At 42.1% G+C, this 20,814-nt stretch overlaps 2 protein-coding genes across 3 annotated transcripts in view; one reads left to right on the top strand and one right to left on the bottom strand.

Moving 5' to 3' along the window:
• The first annotated feature begins 402 nt into the window (after window positions 1-402).
• Window positions 403-3,831, top strand: nipsnap3a (nipsnap homolog 3A (C. elegans)). Its single transcript, XM_028009645.1, has 6 exons — window positions 403-580; window positions 1,889-2,096; window positions 2,209-2,370; window positions 2,810-2,959; window positions 3,061-3,147; window positions 3,219-3,831. Exons 1-6 carry the CDS (start codon window positions 512-514, stop codon window positions 3,293-3,295), a joined length of 753 nt encoding a protein of 250 aa, XP_027865446.1. The 5' UTR covers window positions 403-511; the 3' UTR covers window positions 3,296-3,831.
• A 99-nt stretch (window positions 3,832-3,930) lies between these two features.
• The window catches only part of abca1b (ATP-binding cassette, sub-family A (ABC1), member 1B), a 45,933-nt gene continuing 29,049 nt past the window's right edge, over window positions 3,931-20,814 (bottom strand). For both annotated transcript variants that reach the window (XM_028009623.1, XM_028009624.1), the window contains exons 49-50: window positions 4,704-4,947; window positions 3,931-4,622 (exon numbers count right to left, since the gene is read on the bottom strand). In XM_028009623.1, coding sequence (XP_027865424.1) covers window positions 4,485-4,622; window positions 4,704-4,947 — 382 coding nt within the window. In that variant the 3' untranslated portion in view covers window positions 3,931-4,484. The remainder of the gene's footprint in view (window positions 4,623-4,703; window positions 4,948-20,814) is intronic.

Raw genomic sequence — 20,814 nt, 5'->3', positions numbered from 1 at the left:
CTGTGGCACACTGCTGTACATATATTTACATACACTCTGCATTTTGAATCCTTGCAACGACTGCTCTAAGCTGCTTTTTATATTAACAGCATTTTATATTTTATTTTATTTTATCTTGTCTACATTGCTACTCAGTGGTAGTTGTTATTGTGTCTTGTCTCTATGCTGTAACTGCGAAATAATTTCCCTGCTGTGATGAATAAAGTAATTCTATTCTATTCTATTTGTCATAAACCAAAAGGCGCATGCGCAAATATTCTTTTCTATTAGATAATTTAAATGTCCTATTTTAATAAATAATAATGAAATTAACACAGTTTTTTTTATTTTGGAGTAAGACATCTTGCGTAGATGATCTTTGGCAAACTGCAGATTAAACTAACTACCGTTCTCAGAGTGAGTCCTCCTGTTTTCATAGGATCGCTACAGATGAAGAGGGTCCTCCTTCAGAGTGGGACCTCTTGCATTTAGAGGATCTGTGCTACCGTTCTCCAGGTTCGGCGCCGTCAAAATGTTGAAGCTGTTCGGTTCTTTGAGGCCTTCAGCGGCCCTGTTCAGAACTGCTGCTGCTGCTGCTCAGGTGAGTTCACCTGCATCATCTGGACCAGACACGTAGGAACCAAATCACGGTCGGTTCAGAACCAACAGAACAGAAACGAAACGAACTCGCAGGTTTTCTGCCGTAGAACCTTAATGAGTCACAAGTTGTCTGCAGAGCCAGACAACCGGCAGCAGAATCTGCAGTTGTGGGCGTTCGATTCGGTTTGGTTCGGTTGTTTGTGTCAATGGCTGATCGGAGAAAAAAGGTCAGAACCAGGTAGGGACCATTGGGTCAGGGCGGACCCTGAACGCCTCATGGCCTTCAGCTGTTCTGTAAACAGAGAGAAAGTGTGTGTGTGTGTGTGTGGAGGAGCCAAGGGTCCACTGTGGATTGTTTGAGAAGGACCTCTCTGCAGCAAACAGGAAGGGCGGGACGGACCTCTGTCAGTCTCAGACCTTATTTAGAAATGGGACCATTGCACTCCGGAAGTGAAGGGGGCGCTATTTCCTATATTATCCACGGTCTCCCGTTTTTATTTTCTTTAAAATCTGTGATATATTTTCACCTTTAGGAAGGATTTTCACTCTCAGCATTTATTTGAACTTTTCTCTTTTATTTACTTCAGTGCAGCTCACAGTTTTTAACAGATTCTGTAGCTTTCTGTGAACTTCTAAATCTGCTCCTTAGTGGCATCTTTTCGGGCCTGATACTGCCTCTGAGAGTGAAATGCTGAGAGTGAAAATCCTTCCTAAAGGTGAAAATATATCACAGATTTCAAAAGAAAATAAAAACGGGAGACCGTGGATAATATAGGAAATAGCGCCCCCTTCACTTCCGGAGTGCAATGGTCCCATTTCTAAATAAGGTCTGAGACTGACAGAGGTCCGTCCAAAACATCAAGTTTGGATGCATCATCAGCTCCATGATGGTTCTGTTCCCACTGTGAAACATGGAGGAGGCTGAGTCATGCTGTGGGACTGCTCTGCTACATCAGGGTGTGTTGAATCTGTTCAGGGAATGATCAAACCTCCAGACTATCGAGGCGTTTTGGAGAGAAATGGGCTGCCCGGGGTCACAGGTCAAAGGTCATCCAACAGAAAAATGACCCAAAACAACTAGAGAAGAAAACACTGGACTGTTCTGACCTGACCTTGAGCTTTTTGTATCGCCCCAATAGGCTGAGCAACAAAATATGAACTTCAGTTTAGTTTATTTTTTACATAATTCAGTTGAACCAAAAGGTTAATTTTCAGATTTTATTTATGGTTTAGTCAGTTTCCACTTATTTCAGATGCCGTGGGTTTCTAGTCAGAGTGAGACCTCTGTCCTCTCGGCCCCTCTCTGCAGCCCAGCGCCTGCCTGGCCACCGGACCCCAGCAGGAGCAGAGAACCTTCTACGAGTTCAGAACCTACAGCATCCGTCCAGACCAGAACTCGGTCTTCCTCAAGCTGACCAATGAGAAGATCCACCTGCGCACCGCCCACTCTCAGCTGATTGGCTACTGGACCGTGGAGTACGGCGGCCTCAACAAGGTCTTCCATATATGGCAGTATGGTGAGGACACTTCCTGTTGGACCTTTTTTAGATTCCTGGATAAAACGTTCCGATCAGGAGGTTCTGGTTCTGGTTCCAGATGTTTGGGTCTAACCCCCCCCCCCCCTCTCAGACAGTTACTCCCAGCGGGCAGCTGTGCGGGCAGCCCTGGCTCAGGACCCCTCCTGGATCTCAGAGTACATCTGTAAGGCCTTACCGCTGCTGACGGCGCAGGACAATGAGGTTTCCTACCTGGTGCCCTGGAGCCGCCTGAAGAGCCCCCCCCAGCAGGGAGGTAGGCCCCGCCCACTGCCCCACCTGGGTCTGACCGGGTCACCGGTTCTAAACAACCAATCAGAGCCAGGAGGAGGGTCTTAGTGCTGCCATCATACTCTGTGTGGCGCTGCTCGTCCCCCCCGCTACGCCGCAGCTGTCATAGCATGTTGTGAAAGCTAAGGCTAGTTAGCATAGCCACAGATGATGGTGGATAAACAGTTTCACTGTAACAGTAAGTTACACATTTAGGAGCAAGTACATGAGAATGATTGACAGCACTAAGCCCCGCCTCCTGGCTCTGATTGGTTGTCTTTGGTGCATTTCTTCAGACAGCAGCTCAGTGAGGATCTGACAGAACAAATCTGTAAAAACATTTCATCACAAATTCACAAACTGAAACGTTGAGGGGAACAGAGCGCTGGGTTCTGCTGGGTTCTGATGGTGGTTCTGTGTTCCAGGTGTGTTTGAGTTGGCGACCTTCCGGATGCGTCCTGGGGGCCCTGCGGTTTGGGGCGGGGCCTTCCAGGCGGCCATGTCGGCTCATGACGCTCCGGGGTACGGGAAGCTGCTGGGGGCGTTCCACAGCGAGTTCGGACTGCTGAACCGAGGTACCAGAACCGCAGCCGGGTTCCATGAGAACCTTACTAGATGTTTGTTCCTCCGGATGCTCTAGGCGTTGCGTCTCTAACTGGATCTCCTGGTGTCCCAGTTCACGCCCTCTGGTGGTTCGAGAGCGCCGACCATCGAGCCGAATGTCGACACAAGGCTCACACTGACGCCAGAGTGGTTGCAGCAGGTAAGACTCCACCCCCTCTCTGTGACATCACTCAGGTGAGCGCTGGCTAACTGCTACCTGCCGTCTCTCAGTCAGGAACAGCGTCGCCCACCTGGACTCTCAGAGAAACCAGCTCATGTTCCCCTGTACGTTCTCCCCCATGAAGTAACTTCCTGCCGTCTCCATGGCAACACATCTTCTCATTCAGGCCTGACCTATGCTCCGCCTCCTGGCCTGGACGGACCAATCACAGGAGCCGGCCACTGTGACCCCAAAGTTCTGCTGGGGTTCTGATCCGAATGCTGCTCAACAACAAACTGACTGTTGGAAATATTTTCTGCAATAAACTCTTCTTTACGGTTTCTATGACGATGCAGGGCTAACGATTAGCTGCAGCTCCATTATTCATTTTATCGTCTAAAAGTAACAACTGAAAATCATTTTATATGGAATCTGAAATGCGTAAAAAAAATCCACATCTTTAACAGAATTTTAAGTTTTCCATGTTTCCCATCAGCCACTTTGATTTCAGGATGACAGCCATGTTTTAACCTTTTAGCCAATCATGAGTCGGATGTTCAGAAAAGTTTAATGTGATAAAATGTGACTGAATCAGAAACTGAAGATTTTACTGTTAATGAAACGAGAGGCAGTCATCTTCAGAAGATTTCTGTTCAATCTGGAATAAACAGAACCTGGAAGGAAGGGGACGGATTTCTGAGTTTGGATCAGAACCAGAACGGCTTCAGGTGAAGTGTGTGTGTGTGTGTGTGTGTGTGTTGAACAGCAGACGGAGGCGGCGTGGAGGTTTCAGGAGGTTTATTCTGCTAGTTGGGCTGTAACAGCTCTTTTTCCATCAACAGCACAACATGCTGATCGGATCAGAACCGGATCAGAACCAGTGCAAACAGACTTAAGTCTGGAACACAAAGTGCTGCAGTCAGGCGACCAATCAGATCGCAGATCAGTCCTACAGCTTCCAGGTCTGATGAGGTATTTGGCTGCTTCCATCCCATCATCTTTATAAAAACACTTAAAAAAATAAAATAATCAGGTTTCTGATTGGCTGCTAAGACAGGAAAGAGCATGGATCCCGCCAAAATAAAACATCAGAATAAATGATTCTGTTCCAGCTACAAATATAAATAAAGTTGGACACTAAGAACGGAATCAAAGTGGATAAAAAGTGATCAGTTTGAAATGATTGGGATTCTTCATCGGGTTCAAGTGTTCAGCGAATCACTGCATTGACGGGCGGCAGGAGGCTCCGCCTACCGCCGTGTGAATCAGTGCGCAGGTGAGGAGGGGGTGTGTCCTCCGCTGCAGGTCGAGTCCAGGTGAAGTCCCGCCTCCCGGTGTCACATGACGCTCTCGCCCTCTGCACCGCCGCAGGTGGAGCTCGGCACCAGCACGTCGACGATCACTTCCTTCCGTCTCACCGAAACGTCTTTGGACAGGTAGTCGTCACTCTGGTCCTTCGCAAAGTTCACAAACACCTGAGAGCACAAAAACACATTTCCCATCAGCCCCGTCAACTTCCAGTCCAGGTTTACCTGTCCAGGTGTGCCGACCCTCACCTGGTCCAAGGTGGTCTGGGTGACGGAGTAATCCTCGATCCGCAGCGCGTCCTTGTTGTTGGCGAAGGTGGAGAAGATGTGGGCGAGCGAGGAGAGCGAGGAGGGCAGCTGGTACTGCAGCATGTTGCGATGCTTCTCCTTCAGCGTGCTGCCGCTCAGCTCGCTCTCGATGAACTTCATGACGGGACGCAGGTCCGGGTCGGGCCCCGCCACCCGCAGGATGATGGTGTAGCCGTCCCCGAACCTGACAACACACACACACAGCTCACTGTCTGCAGACACTCACCACCGCCCTCTGGTGGTCAGTGACGAACTACAGCTACGTATGTAAATATGGTTCTATGAATCCTGGATTCAGGCAACCCGAGGTCTGGCCACAAAGCGACACCAGAACCATCAGGATGCAGCCAACACAAAACCGTTTGACATCAGAGCCGCTGGAGGTCCGGCTGCACCAAACGCCCAGAACCAGAACCGAACCGGAGTTCACAGACCATCGGCTGGGCCGATCTGCGAGCCCCATGCAGAAATAGAGAAACTAGATTCTGGCTCCCCACTGCACAGCCACCAGTCCCAGCATGAGTAGAGGATCCTGCTGCTACAGGGCTTTAACCTTTGACCCCAGGGCTCATTGATTGGTTTACCAAGCTGACCTTGTTCTATTTGAAAACCAAATCCATGGTTTACCATCAAAAACATAAATTCTGATTATACCATAATGTAGGGTGACCATATTTTACTTTGGGAAAACCCGGACAACTTGTAGAGGGGGGGGGGACACCAGAACACCTTAGGGGGGGCGGGTGCTGGGAAAGCCAGAAGAACCTGGGGTGGGTTAGGGGGGGCGTGGGGGGGTGGACACAAAGTCTAAAAGCGGGAAAACTACATACATTTGCGCCTTCGCATGTTGTTGGCGTACCGACAGCCATCTTCTGATTAAGAACAGGGCTGCCCGCACTGACGCGGCGCCGTGCGCAGTGCCCTACAATGCATTGTAAACTATGTAATGTGTTTTGAGGCAGTTGACCACTTTCCCGGACGATTTTTAAATTCCCCCCGGACATCTTTTTAGGTCTGAAAAGTAGGACATGTCCGGGAAAAAGAGGAGGTCTGGTCACCCTACCATAATGTGACAATCGCAAGGAGATTTATCCATCATTTGTACGCAAACCTGCACATAAAAACATCTGAACAGGCCAGAAGTTCATGGAAACGATCAAACGGCAACAAGAGGAGCATTAAAGGCTCACGGAAAGCAGGAGATTTCTGACCAACAATTGTACACTTCTAGAAAAAACATGAACATTTCAATTTGAAAAGTTGAACATTTTTGATGCCCTGCGACAGACTGGCGACCTGTCCAGGGTGACCCCGCCTGGAGAGGCACCAGCAACCCTCCAGACCCCGTCAGGGACCAGGGTGAACAGAAAATGGGTGGATGGATGGAACATTTTTGACTTTTGAAACTCAAAACATTTTCATGTTTTTTTCAAGAAAATGTTTTTTCTAGAAAATGTCTAAGCTTTTTGGCAGAAGTATACTCCTTTTTTATATTTTCTTCTTTAGATATAAAAAGGAGTACGGTACATTTCTGCCGAAAACCTTTGAAATTTTCTAGAAAAAAAACAAGAAAATGTAAAAAATGTTGTAATATGAATCTTGGCAAGATGGCGGAGGGAACATTAGCATAGTCAGCTAGCTCTCCAGAGTCGGGTAAAAAATACCCACAACAAAATTGGAACTCGATAGATTACGGATCCCTGTAGGGGACATGGGGAGTTTTTTCCTTTTGCGTTCCCTCGCAATAATCTACTGGTCAGTTATGCAGCATAATTGAATCCTGTAGCCTTTCTTACGGTGGGCGCCGTACTTTATGCTTTAATATAAGGTTATGTGAGGTTTTTCCATGAATGTTAGAATCTTTTTGTGAAATATCTTTAGTTTTATATCTTTCTTTAGGATAGAAAGGCGCCACAAACCTACGATATAAACAGAAACTTTCCGTAAGTAGGAAAGAAATAAAAACACATTATAATTTGGACTATTTCTGAGTTATTATAGCGGGTAATAAATCATCTGACAGGTTTGATTGTGTCTCTGTTGTTCTAGTCTGAATGGTTTAAAGAGCTGCTTTCAGTTCCATCTTAGCCTTAACAGACATAAACATGCAGGAAAAAATAAATCGATTTTCAATCAGTGTTTTGCACCAAACAGTTAATAATAATAGACAAGTTTTCACTGAGGCTCTTTAAGAGCCATATGAATGAAATAAGTCATTATTGATATGACAGCAGCAGGAGGCTTTGACACTTAGGTGTGTCGACGTGACGTCACCAGGTATGAATGGGAAGGATACTGGCTTAGTGTGTTTTAGGAAGCTGTCAGTGGGGCGGTCAGTCCTTGCAAAGTTTGGAGCATAATAATCAAAATGGAATAAATCGATAATTGTGACAGAACAAAGAAATGATCTGGACTTGATTGATAAACGGACAGGTTAGATTCCCCAAGTTAACCCAGTGCTGCCCTTTACCATCATTAGTTTGTCATGGTTTTAATAATAAAAACTTGTTAACAGTAAAAACTGTTTGGTGCAAAAACACTGATTGAAAATCGATTTATTTTTTCCTGCATGTTTATGTCTGTTAAGGCTAAGATGGAACTGAAAGCAGCTCTTTAAACCATTCAGACTAGAACAACAGAGACACAATCAAACCTGTCAGATGATTTATTACCCGCGATAATAACTCAGAAATAGTCCAAATTAGGATGTGTTTTTATTTCTTTCCTACTTACGGAAAGTTTCTGTTTATATCGTAGGTTTGTGGCGCCTTTCTATCCTAAAGAAAGATATAAAACTTCAGATATTTCACAAAAAGATTCTAACATTCATGGAAAAACCTCACATAACCTTATATTAAAGCATAAAGTACGGCGCCCACCGTAAGAAAGGCTACAGGATTCAATTATGCTGCATAACTGACCAGTAGATTATTGCGAGGGAACGCAAAAGGAAAAAACTCCCCATGTCCCCTACAGGAATCCGTAATAGATAAATGAGAGGGATAAGCAAGAAAAGAAGCCAGAAAAACTATAAAAAGTAAAACAGAACGGAAAAAATCTCCGAACACGAAGCTAGCGAGCACGAAAAAGCCCCAGCAGAGGAAATGGAAGAACAGATAGCACCGAGACTATAGCTGCAAAATGGGCTCGCAAATATTGGAGATGATATTAAAGCCCTAAAACAAGAGCTGTGCCGGGAGCTGGTCGCATTCAAGGACGAGCTGAAGGAAGAAATAATGGATCTTTGACAAGAAATAGACCGTAGGCTGTCCGAGAATGACCGGGAGCTACAGGCACAGACACGCATAGCGGAGGTGGAGGAGTGGAAGGTGGATGCTAACAAGGTGCTAACAAAGATGGTGGAACAGGGGCAGGACAAAATAACCGATCTGGAAGGGAGATCAAGGAGGAACAATATCCGAATCTTCGGCTTGCCAGAAGACGTAGAAGGGAGCTCCATTTCTGGAACAACTTTTTAAGAAGGAACTCGAACCCCCGGAGGGGATCGATCTCCAGGTTCACCGAGCCCACCGAGCCCTCACCCCAAAACCGAACCCAAATGCAGCACCGAGGTCAGTCCTGCTTAACTTTCTACAATTTGAGACCAAAGAAACGATCTTGAAGAAAGCCTGGCAGAAAAAGATCCAGGTAAACAAATCTACTCTGACCACGACTACCCGACCGATATTGTCCAGAAAAGAAAGGCATATTAAAAAATATTGAAGGAGAAAGGAATGTGTTTCCAGACACCACTCGCTAAAATTCAGATTCATTGGGAGAACGGAACGAAGACAGACAGGATCTGAAGGAAAGAGGCTAAACTGGGGCTAAACTGGGGCTACACTGAGGCTACACTGGGGCTAAACTGAGGCTACACTGAGGCTACACTGGGGCTACACTGGGGCTACACTGGGGCTACACTGGGGCTAAACTGGGGCTAAACTGAGGCTAAACTGGGGCTACACTGAGGCTACACTGGGGCTAAACTGGGGCTACACTGAGGCTAAACTGAGGCTACACTGAGGCTACACTGGGGCTAAACTGAGGCTAAACTGGGGCTACACTGTGGCTAAACTGGGGCTACACTGAGGCTACACTGGGGCTAAACTGAGGCTAAACTGGGGCTACACTGTGGCTAAACTGGGGCTACACTGAGGCTAAACTGAGGCTACACTGAGGCTACACTGGGGCTAAACTGGGGCTACACTGAGGCTACACTGGGGCTAAACTGGGGCTACACTGAGGCTACACTGAGGCTAAACTGGGTCTAAACTGGGGTTACACTGAGGCTACATGGTGGCTGAGCCTGGAGGAGCCGCGGTATGGCAGCGAGTGAGAGAAAAACTACAAAGCTTCCAGTGGAAATCTTAGAATGTTTTGCTTTCAGAAGAAGTTGACTCTGCGCAAAAAGAGGATAAAATTAAAACCAACTGGGAGAGGGTAAGATATTTAAGTTGGACATGTCTAGATGGAGTGGTACCCCACAGGATGGGACTAGGACTAGATCTAGGGACTAGGACTAGATCTAGGGAGGGGCCCTCAGTAGAGGTGAGGATCTCCTCTCCACCCACCAACTGGGACTCGGGGAAGAAGGATTCCCCATGTTTGAAAGTCCGTCGGATTTTTGGTTTATGTTTAGTTAGCAAAAGTTCATGTTGGTTCTGTTATGAGTTGCTTGGGAGCATATTAAAGGGAATAGTAAATCATAGTTATGACTGATATCAAGATAACGTCGCTGAATGTGAATGGTTTGAATGCATTGAGTGAAAAAGAAAGGGTGATGACAAACCTGAAAAAGGCACAAATTATATTCTTACAAGAGACTCATTTATCCAAAACAGAGCATGAAAAATTCAAAAAGTATGGCTACAGGAATTTATACCACAGTTCATATAAAGAGGGGCGTAGAAGAGGTGTTGCAATATTAATTTCGAACACAATACAATTTGATTACAAAAAGGAATTAAAATATAAAGAAGGAAGATACATAATATTAAAAGGTAGAATGGAAAATGAATTAATAACCTTGGTAAATATATACGCACCCCGGAGAGAAACAAACACCTTTTCAAGAACCTGTTTGATTTCATAGCGATAGAAACAGAAGGGATTCTAATTTATGGAGGCGATTTAAATGTAGTTCTGAATCACAGTATGGACACAACTATGATTCAGAAAAAAACTAAAATGCATTTAGCAAAATGTATAAATGTCTCATTAGAAGAGATGGGAATGACAGATGTATGGAGAAGCCTACATCCATTAGGAAAAGATTTTACGCATTATTCAGCTGATCATGGAGAACATTGAAGAATAGATTATTTTTTAACAAACAGAGAGTGAAGGAATCAGGATGTTTCTGACCATAATCCAATTTATTTAAAGATATGTCTAAGTAACAGGAAAAGAAATACAATATGGAGACTGAATGTGGGAATATTGAATAGTGAACAACGGAGAGGAAAAATAAAAACGAAATAAAACAATATATTGAAGAAAATAATAACGGACCTGTAGACCCAACAATACTATGGGATGCCATGAAGGCAGTCATCAGGAGAAAGTTAATAGCTGAAACTGCGCATAATAAAAGAATTAAGCTACAGACATACAGGGCAAATATGGAGAGACTTTGGGAATTAGAGCAGGAATATCAGGAAACAAAAGAGTCAAAGGTTTACCAAGAAACCAAGGCAGTTAAAACCAAAATAAATGACATATTACTAGGAGAGATGGAAAAAAGGAAGCAGAATTACTATGAAGCAGGTTCAAGGGCAACTAAACTGTTAACTAAACGAATACGCAAACAACAAATACTTAATGCAATATATAAAACTAGAAAATTCCTGAAGAAATTTAACCGGGGCCTGCCAAAGTGTGCCCGTCAGTTTGGACCCAGCGTTCTGATGCTACAAATTAGCATCGATGCTAAAGAAAGCTGCAACGTAATCAATAGCATGTGGAGATTGACAAGAATGTTTACTAACATGGACTTGCACCATTCAGTATGATAAAGTAAGTGTATCAGCTAAAATTAGCAAAAATGCTAATGTTAGCGTGATTGCTGTCACTAGCATGTGGGACATCACTAGGATATTTTCTATAATGGACTTACTCCATTCAGAATACTAGACATGGCTAATAAGTCAAATAAATAGCTAATAGCTTATATAAGCTAAAATGCTAATGCTAATGAACTGCCTTGCTGCGCAAGGCAGTTCCATAACCTCAGAGAAAAAGATAATGCAGAATAATATTATTGCACCGCCTGCGGCGGTGCACTAACCTCAGGGGCATGATGAGGCTTTTATTTTGAAATTTTTGTTAAGCTTAATTTCAAAGGTCCAAACTAATCCCATGTCTAATAGTCATTGGGTTAAATCAGTTATTTATTGCTCAAAAGAGCAATTAACTAATGTAAAATTTCTCAAGGGTTTTATTTTGAAATTTTTGTTAAGCTTCATTTCAAAGTGCCAAACTAATCCCATGTGTAACAATTGCTGGGTTAGATCAGTTATATAATGCTCTAAAGAGCAATTATCTGATGTAAAAATTGTCAAGGCTTTTATTTTGAAATTTTTGTTAAGCTTAATTTTAAATTGCCACACTAATCCCATGTGTAACAGTGCTTTGGATAAAAAAGTCACATAAAGCCAAAAAGAGCAATTATCTGATGTAAAAATATTCAAGGCTTTTATTTTGAAATTTTCAGTAAGCTTCATTTTAAATTGCCACACTAATCCCATGTGTAACAATGGTTGGGTAAAATCAGTTATAAAAAGCCCAAAACACAAGTAGTTCTAAAGGCCAGCTCAGTCCTCCTCTGTAGTAACTGACAGTTCCACCATGTTTGTAGTTCTGACATTCAGCTCAGACCTCTTTTGTAGGCACTGAGTGTCCGCCATGTTGTAGTTCTAACCTTCAGTCATTGTAGTTCTAAAGAGCAGTTCAGAGAGGCAGACTAAATTCTATGTCTATTTTGAGTCTAACTGACACTGTTTTGTGTCAGTTAGACTTTTGTTTTGAGTTAAATTTGGCTCGTTTTTTGTTAATTATGTCGCCACAGTTACTCGAAATGCCAACAAAAGTAATAGCTCCCCTCACGGGATTGAGCCTCACGTTTTGATATATATATTGTGAGGGGGCATGCAGCGGTACGAGCCGCATTAACGGTAGTAGGAAGCGGCAGTTATTTTGAGGTGTAGAACAATAGGTGCCTGCCATGCAATGCATAGGGATTACATCCCTATGCATTGCTATGGGCAGGCCCCAATAAATAAAGAGACATTCTATTGGGTGTAGAACAATAGGTGCCTGCCATGCAATGCATGGAGGCAGTTCCTGCTCTCCTTATGCATTGCTATGGGCAGGCCCCAATTAGAAACCCCCACACAGGTGAACTAGCAGATAATCCAGAGGAAATAAAGGGCATTTTTCGAGAATATTATGAGAAACTGTATACACAACCTGAATTTGCACATGAGGAGTAAATGAGAACCTTTTTAAATGCATTAGATTTACCAACAATTGGCAAACTACAAAATGAGACACTGACAGCAGCAATCACAACAGAGGAAGTGAAACAGGCAATAAATACTTTAAAAAATAATAAATCGCGACGCGTCACAGCCTCTCTCCCACCTTACTAAAAGAAAATCCCGTTCAAAACTCGTTAATCAGCTCACTGTTTCGACAAAATAACTATTGAACGGGAGGAGAAACACGTCGAGTCAAAAGAATCGATAAAGATGCTGAAAGCTCAGGATAAATGTGCCCCGGGTGCTAAAGCTAGCACACGTCTGAAGCAAGCTAGCGACAACGTGGCTAGTTCCGGAGCTGAGAGCACTGGAACGGACATGGACTCGGAAGGAATACTTAAGGCCATAGGCGACCTGAAGACTGTCCTGAAGGGGGATAACGCAAAGCTTCAACAAAACATTGACCATTTGGGACATGAAATCAACGGTAAGCTGGACAGTATTGCCACTGAGGTTCAAGGCCTGGCAGAGCGGGTTGACGAGGCGGAGGCCCGCGTTCATCAGGTGGAGAACTGGGCGAAGGAGGCAACTGAGGCCTTGTGCTTCTACATCGAACAACAGAGGAAAACGCAGCTTAAAGTGCTTGATTTAGAGTCCCGTTCCAGAAGAAACAACGTACGTGTCATTGGGGTGCCAGAAGGTCAGGAGGGGAACTCCACTACACAGTATATTGAGACGCTTTTGAGAAACCAGCTACAACTACCGGAGGACCTTGACTTGAAAATACAACGCGCACATCGCACTCTGGCAAGTAAACCCCCACCGGACTCACCACCGAGGGCTATTATTGTCAACTTTCTGGAATTTTCCACAAAAGAAAAGATCTTAAGAGAAGTGTGGAAAAAAGGCAAGATCCAGGTGGGCTCTTCAAATATTCACTTCGATCACGATTATGCACCTGAGATAGTGAAGAAGCGCAGAGAATATATCGCTATCAAGAAAGCGCTGAAGGTAAAAGGCATACGCTTTCAAACACCGTTTACCAACATAAGGATCCACTGGGAATCAGGAACCTACACATACTCCAGCGCTCGGGAAGCCTACAACGAGCTGAAGAAACGCGGAATCCAGGTGGAGGAACCGGCGGCGGCCGACGGTGGTTCCAGAGCGGAGTCGAGTCTTCGGGAGCTGCTGGGCTGGCGGCCGGCGAATAACAGCGGTGCTGCGGCGGCACTGAGAGGAAGAATAAGCTGCAGAACTTCCAGCGGAGCATTTCCGAGTGAAAATAGGCAGAATAACATGACTTAACGCAACATTATTTTGACTGGGCTCTGATTTACTATTTCGTGGGAGAGGACACTGTTTTTCTTTTTCTACTTTGGACTGATAGGATGGACGTGTTTTTTCCTAAAGGCGCTTCTACTGTCCTTTTCGGGCCCTCTCAGTTTGAGAGGTTTAACCCTCGACTTGCCAACGGGGTCAAGAGTGAGAAGAGGGAGCTTCTTCTCATCTTGGAAGTCAGTTTGATATTGTTTTGTTTTATTACTGTTCGTGTTCTGGGTTCAGGGGCCAAATCAGTCAAGGTAATTTTCTTTGTATATTAATGTCGTATAATTTAAAAATCGCTTCCTTAAATGTAAACGGATTGAGTAGTCCAGTAAAAAGAAAAAGGGTTTTAGCTAAATTGAAAAAAGATGGGATACAAATCGCTCTTTTACAAGAGACACATATGTCTAAACAAGAACATGATAAGTTTAAGTCATTTGGTTACTCAAACACGTTTTATAGCTCTTGTAGAAATAGTAGAAAGAGGGGGGTAGTCACCCTAATTTCTAACTCACTGAACTGTGAATTGATATCTGAGAAGAGCGACAAAGAGGGCAGATTTGTTATTATAAAGGGGAGAGTTGATAATGTTGTGGTCACGATTGTTAATATTTATGTACCGCCAGAGAGCGACAGGACTTTCTTAAAAACGTTCTTTGACACCATTATCTCATTTAGTGAAGGAGTTCTTGTTTGCGCTGGAGATTGGAACACAATCCTTAATTATGCTCTAGATACAACAAGCTATAAGAAACAAAAAACTGGTAGGTCAAAAGATTTAAATATCCTGATCAGGGAGATGGGCTTGTTTGATGTCTGGAGGGATCTCCATAATAAAGAAAGAGAATTTACTCACTACTCTCCTACACACAGGGTTCACTCCAGGATCGATCTGTTTCTGATGAACACCATTGATAGATCCAAAGTGAAGGAATGCTTAATTGGAACATCTGATATTTCAGACCACAACATTATCTATTTGTCCATCAGTTTGTCTAATAGGCCTAAAACAACATTATGGCGCTTAAATATAGGTATCCTTAATAATGAAACCACAACAAAGGAGATTAGAAAAGAAATAACGGAATGTGTAAAATACAATAATAACGGGCAGGTAAATCCCACCTTAGTCTGGGACACGGTCAAAGCAGTAATGAGAGGGAGACTAATTTCTAGAACTGCTTATATTAAAAAAATAAAAAGATTAAAATACGGTGATTTGGAAAAAACATTGAGGGAATTAGAATTAAAACAGCAAATGACTAACAATGGAGAATTTTCAGAACAAATAACAGAAACTAAAAACAATATAAATGATATGATACTCAAAGAACTTGAGGAAAAATTACGATTCTCCAAACAAACTTTTTATGAATCAGGCCCAAAAGCTACACGAATCTTAGCTAGGCAACTTCGTAAACATCAATTGAAGCATTCGATTACCAAAATTAGAGAATCCTCAACTGGTAACTTAACCTATGACATGGATAAAATACACAAGACCTTTGAAAATTATTTTAAAACATTATACTCTACTCCAGAACCAGTTAACGTAACTGCTATTGACAATTATCTGGCAGATTTGGACCTACCTTCGCTTGGATTAATCCAAAACGAAGCCTTATCTGCTCCCATTACCCAGAAAGAATTAGATACAGTTATTGGACATTTGAAAAGTAATAAGTGCCCAGGTAGTGATGGGTTTCCAAATGAATGGTACAAGATGTTCAGGAAGGAGCTTTCCCCTGTCCTGCTTGAGTCTTTGAATTGGACTTTGAACAGAGCTGAGATCCCACCATCTTGGAGAGAGGCTATAATATCTGTCCTCCCTAAAGAAGGAAAAAAATGTTCAATACTGCGAATCATATCGCCCAATCTCAATTCTGAATGTCGATTATAAAATCTTTACATCAATAATCTCTCGGAGATTGGAGTATTACTTGTCAGATCTAATAGATGAAGACCAGACGGGATTCATCAAAGGCCGACAAACTCAGGACAGCATAAGACGAACATTACATATATTAGATCAAGCCAAAAAGCAGGGCCTCAGCGTCGCATTAGTTAGCCTTGATGCAGAAAAGGCCTTTGATCGGGTCAACTGGACTTTTTTATATAAGGTACTAGAGCGTCTGGGCTTTAATAATCAGTTTATTAGTTGTTTGAGGTCACTTTATGATGAACCACGGGCCAGGGTAAAAATCAATGGGCACCTTACAAATAGCTTCCAATTACACAGAGGAACCCGCCAGGGATGTTGTCTAAGTCCATCGCTTTTTGCAATATTCATTGAACCCTTGGCACAGGCCATTAGAGAGGATGATGGGATAAAAGGTGTCAGTTTTGCAAATATAGAACACAAAATTGGCCTTTTTGCAGATGATATAATCACATACCTCCAAAACCCAAATACAACGCTCCCCAAAGTTATGTCAGCGCTAACTGAGTTCGGTCAACTGTCAGGCTATAGTCTAAACATCACAAAAACACAAGTTCTGACAATTAACTATTCCCCTAGTAAATCTATAAGAAAAACCTATGGACTTAAGTGGGATGCCAAAAAGCTAAAATACCTAGGAGTAATTATTTCCCGAGATTTGGATGAGTTATTTAGTTTGAACTTTGGTAATCTTACTGAAACCATACAAAAAGACTTGACAGCCTGGGCAAGGTTACTGCTGGATTTCACAGCTAGGATGGAAATAGTGAGGATGAATTTGCTTCCTCGTTTTTTATATCTTTTCATGTCATTACCTATTAGAATATCTGGCGCACAGTTTCATGCCTGGGACAGGTTGATCTCAAGATTTATTTGGGCCGGGACCAGACCAAGGATAAAATTTAAATCACTCCAAATTAATAGGGACCAAGGGGGTCTGGCCCTTCCAAATTTGAGGGAATACTATTATGCATCTCAGATGAGATTTATGGTCTGCTGGTGCTCCTCAGAAATGGAGACTGGATGGAAACAGATTGAACTTAGGCAAGGTGGGGTCCAACCCCAAACAGGACTGGGAGATAAAATAGTTACAGACAAAAATGGGAATGGTATAGTTGAAGACACGTTGTTAATCTGGAAAGAGGTGGTTGACAGGTACAAATTGACAGATGACACTGGACTCCTAATGTGGCCCTCCTGTAACTCAAACTTTCGGCCAGGAGAATTAGATTCCTCTTTTTTATCCTGGAAAGATAGAGGACTTGTGGCTTTGTGCCAGTTTGTTGAAGGGAACACCTTTAAAACATTTGAGCAAATGAAAAGGGATTATAATCTTGAGAACAGAGATTTATTTAAATATTTTCAGGTAAGACATTTTTACAATACTAAAATAAAGAAAGGTGTTCCTCCAGAAGGTAATGCTATTATAACATTTTTTACAAATGCTTATACTCATCTCCCATGTAAAACTGTTTCCAAACTATATAAAGGGTTGCAGAAAGATAATGGAAATAACACCTTGAATATTAAGTCTAAATGGGAAAGGGAATTGAGAGTAAAAGTTACAGAGGGTGATTGGCTTTCAATGTGTGTGACACAACAGACATCTACCAGTTCTAAAAGATGGAAGGAATTTGGATGGAAGTGCTTAATTAGATACTTAATCACACCTCAAATTACTAGTAGACATAGAGGACAAGATCAGCAATGTTGGAGGCAATGTGGCCAACAGAACGTCAATCACTCTCATGTATTTTGGTCCTGCCCAAAGTTGGCACCTTACTGGGATGGAATCTGTCAGACTATCGGGATAATTTTGGGGTATGTCATCCCCAAAGACCCCAGAATTTTTCTGTTGGGGCTGATGTCTGGAGAAGTATTTCAAAAAGAAGATGAGTATCTTTTTAAAGTTCTATCAATTGCAAGCAAAAAAGCTATTACACGCTCTTGGCTAAAGAAACTCCCTCCCCAGCGAGACCATTGGCGGGAAGTCATGGAGGAGATTCACTCAATGGAAAAACTGACATATCTTTTACATATAAAAGGACACTTTTACAACAAATGCTGGTCTAAATGGCTGCTATACAATAACAAGGAAGCATAACTTTTTATTTTCTTTTTATTTATATATGTATCAGTGCCCCAAGTTCTGTTTGTGTTTTATGTTTCATTATAATGAAAAATGTTAAATAAAGAGTATAAAAAAAAAATAATAATAATAATAAATCGCCAGGCAGTGATGGATACCCGGCAGAGTGGTACAAGATGTTTAGAGAAGAGTTGACGCCAGAACTTCCTGCTTCTTTCAACTGGACCCTCAATAACAATAAAATCCCTCCATCATGGAGTGAAGCTACAGTATCATCTCAGTCATCCCAAAACAAGGAACAGATCAGGAACACTGTGGCAATTATAGACCAATTTCACTGTTAAACGTAGATTATAAGATTTACACAACCATTATTTCTAATAAATTAAATACCTTTGTAACAGAATTGATAGAGGAAGATCAAACAGGATTTATGAGGACGTCAAACATGATAATATTAGAAAAGTTCTACATATAGTAGATCAAGCGCAGCTGAAGAAACAAAGTACCTTACTAGTAAGTGTTGATGCAGAAAAAGCATTTGATTTAGTAAATTGGGAATTTCTATATAAAACATTACAGCGATTTGGATTCAGTAATAAATCAATACAGTGTATAAAGACATTATATCATCACCTCACAGCGAGAATTAAAATAAACGGAAACCTGACTGACAAATTCAACATACAAAGATCAGCCAGACAGGGGCGCTGTCCATCACCTGCACTGTTCGCTCTCGGCGCCGGCAGGACCACAAGACCATAACATGAAGGGAGTTATAGTAAATGGAGAGGAACACAAAATATGGCTTTTTCCAGACGATGTAATAACTTTCCTTGAACAGCCAAATTAATCGCTACCAGCGCTGATGAATCTCTTTGGAAAGTATGGTTGTCTTTCAGGATATAAAATTAATGTAACCAAAACACAAATTCTAACACTCGATTACATTCCATTGTGCATATGTATTAATTGTTTTTATCTTGTAACCAGGTTGCTATGTATTGCAAATATTTTGCTCAGGTCCCTCTTGAAAATGAGATCTAGATCTCAACGGGGTTTACCTGATTAAATAAAGGAATATATATATAAAAGAAATTCAGGAAACATTTCCAATCAAATGGAATATGAAGGAAATTAAATACCTAGGGGTTAACATTACCAAAGGGTTATCTACACTGTACAAAGCAAATTACGATAAAATAAGCCAAGAGATACAAAAAGATATAGATAGATGGACTACTCTGCCCTTGGATCTGAACTCAAGAATTGAAACTATTAAAATAAATGTGCAAGCAAAACTTCTGCATTTGTTCCAGCCATTACCAATAGAGGCTCCTCTGGGACAAGATAATTCATTTGGGGTGGCAGAAAACCTAGAGTGAAATATGAAACTCTTCAGCTACCGAAGACAGGGGGGGTTATGGGTCTCCCAAAACTAAGGGAGAACTTCTGTGCAGCTCAGCTCAGACATGTCATATGCTGGTGCACACCAGACTACATAGCTAAGAGGAAAGATATGGAGAAAGAGTTTGGAGGATACCCAATTCAAAGTGTTATTGGGGATGAAGATAGATATGAGAATATCAAGAAATACATGGATCCAATTACAGTGTTTACACTGGAATTATGATTCAAAACATTAAAAAAACACAGGATAAAGAAAGAAATGAAAATGCTCAGGTGGGAAGCATATTATAGCGATTTCAAACCAGCAATGTATGATAAAGGGTTCAAACAATGGATAAGCAAAGGGGTCACAGGATGGCTTACCCTTCAGACACACGGGGAGCTGGAGAGTTTTCAGAAAATGAAGGAGAAGTATAATTTAGATAAACATGAATTTTACAGGTACCTGCAATTGAGAGACTATTATAAGACAGAAATCAGGTGGGATCCCTCTGGAAGTGAATGGGGTGATTAAAGCTGTGATAAATTCATTCAGTGGAACAAAAATTTAAATAATCTCTACCAGAGGTGTGACCAAGTCACTGTGTTGCAAGTCTCAAGTAAGTCTCAAGTCTTTGTCCTCAAGTCCGAGTCAAGTCTCAAGTAAAGACAGGCAAAAGTCGAGTCAAGTCTCAAGTCAGGAACCTTTAATTTCAAGTCATTTCGAGTCGTTTTTATTATTATTTTTTTTATAATTTGCAATTATACATAAAATTCAAATAATAGACCATTTGTTCGTTTTAAAATATGTATTTATCTCAAATGATAGAACATGTGTAGCTGAACACAAAGTATAAAAACATTTTTAAATTGGACCACTTTATTGCCCAGTTCTGTTAAACTTGATATTCAATAAGAAAGAGGAAAATGCTGACATTTCCACAGCACAATACAAAGAACCATAACAGCAGTTTTTTCCTCTTTTCTCTGACCTGTCAAAACAATATATTGTCAATATAATTTCCCAACGTAGATGTCTTCAAATACACCAACCATCCTTAGATGATACTAGACCCGGCTCATCATCATGATGGGACAGAGAGACTCTGTTCCCTGTGTTCAGGTCCAGAATCTGCTTTCTGTTCCGGAGCCCCGCTCACTATCCACCGGCTTCCTGAGCTAACACGGTGCACATTATTTGTGGAGGCATTTGAAGGACCGGATTTATGGTAAATAATCACCAATTTAACCCGGAGTACACATGCTAACACGAAGTTAGCTAAAGTCAGCTATCTTACAGCAAAAGAAAAGCGCCACCTACCGATCTTTGTGAAGCTTCAAATGCCGGACAAAGTTGGACGTCGTGGCATCTCCATCCGATATTCTCTTCTTGCATGTTTTACAAGTTGCAGTTCGTTTTTTAGTCGAAAGTTCATAACCCACGTAGCCAAAAGAAATTACTCGCGGAAGCATATTCGAGCGGTTATTTCGTATTTCGTTCCCTGAGCTCTGTAGCTGTGCCGCGTTTTATTAAACGTCCAAATCCTGTTAATTTGATTGGTTGTGCTGCAGCTACGTACACATACATACATAAGGAGAGAGGAAAACCATAGTGACGGTCTGCGCATATTGATACGGAATGAGTGACATTAATTAATGACGCCACTTTATAAATAATGTGTTTTAAATTTTAAGACTTTGAGTAAAAAATATCAAGTCTTTTCAAGTAAACAGCTTCAAGTCGAGTCAAGTCCCAAGTCAATGGCATGAAAGTCAAAGTCAAGTCCGAGTCTTTGAGCATTTCTTCAAGTCAAGTCTCAAGTCGTGATT

This window comes from Xiphophorus couchianus, chromosome 23 (assembly GCF_001444195.1).
Source record: "Xiphophorus couchianus chromosome 23, X_couchianus-1.0, whole genome shotgun sequence".
Lineage (NCBI taxonomy): Eukaryota > Metazoa > Chordata > Actinopteri > Cyprinodontiformes > Poeciliidae > Xiphophorus > Xiphophorus couchianus.
The sequence above is the reverse complement of the archived record's forward strand: the minus strand, read 5'-3'. Positions and strand labels throughout refer to the sequence as shown.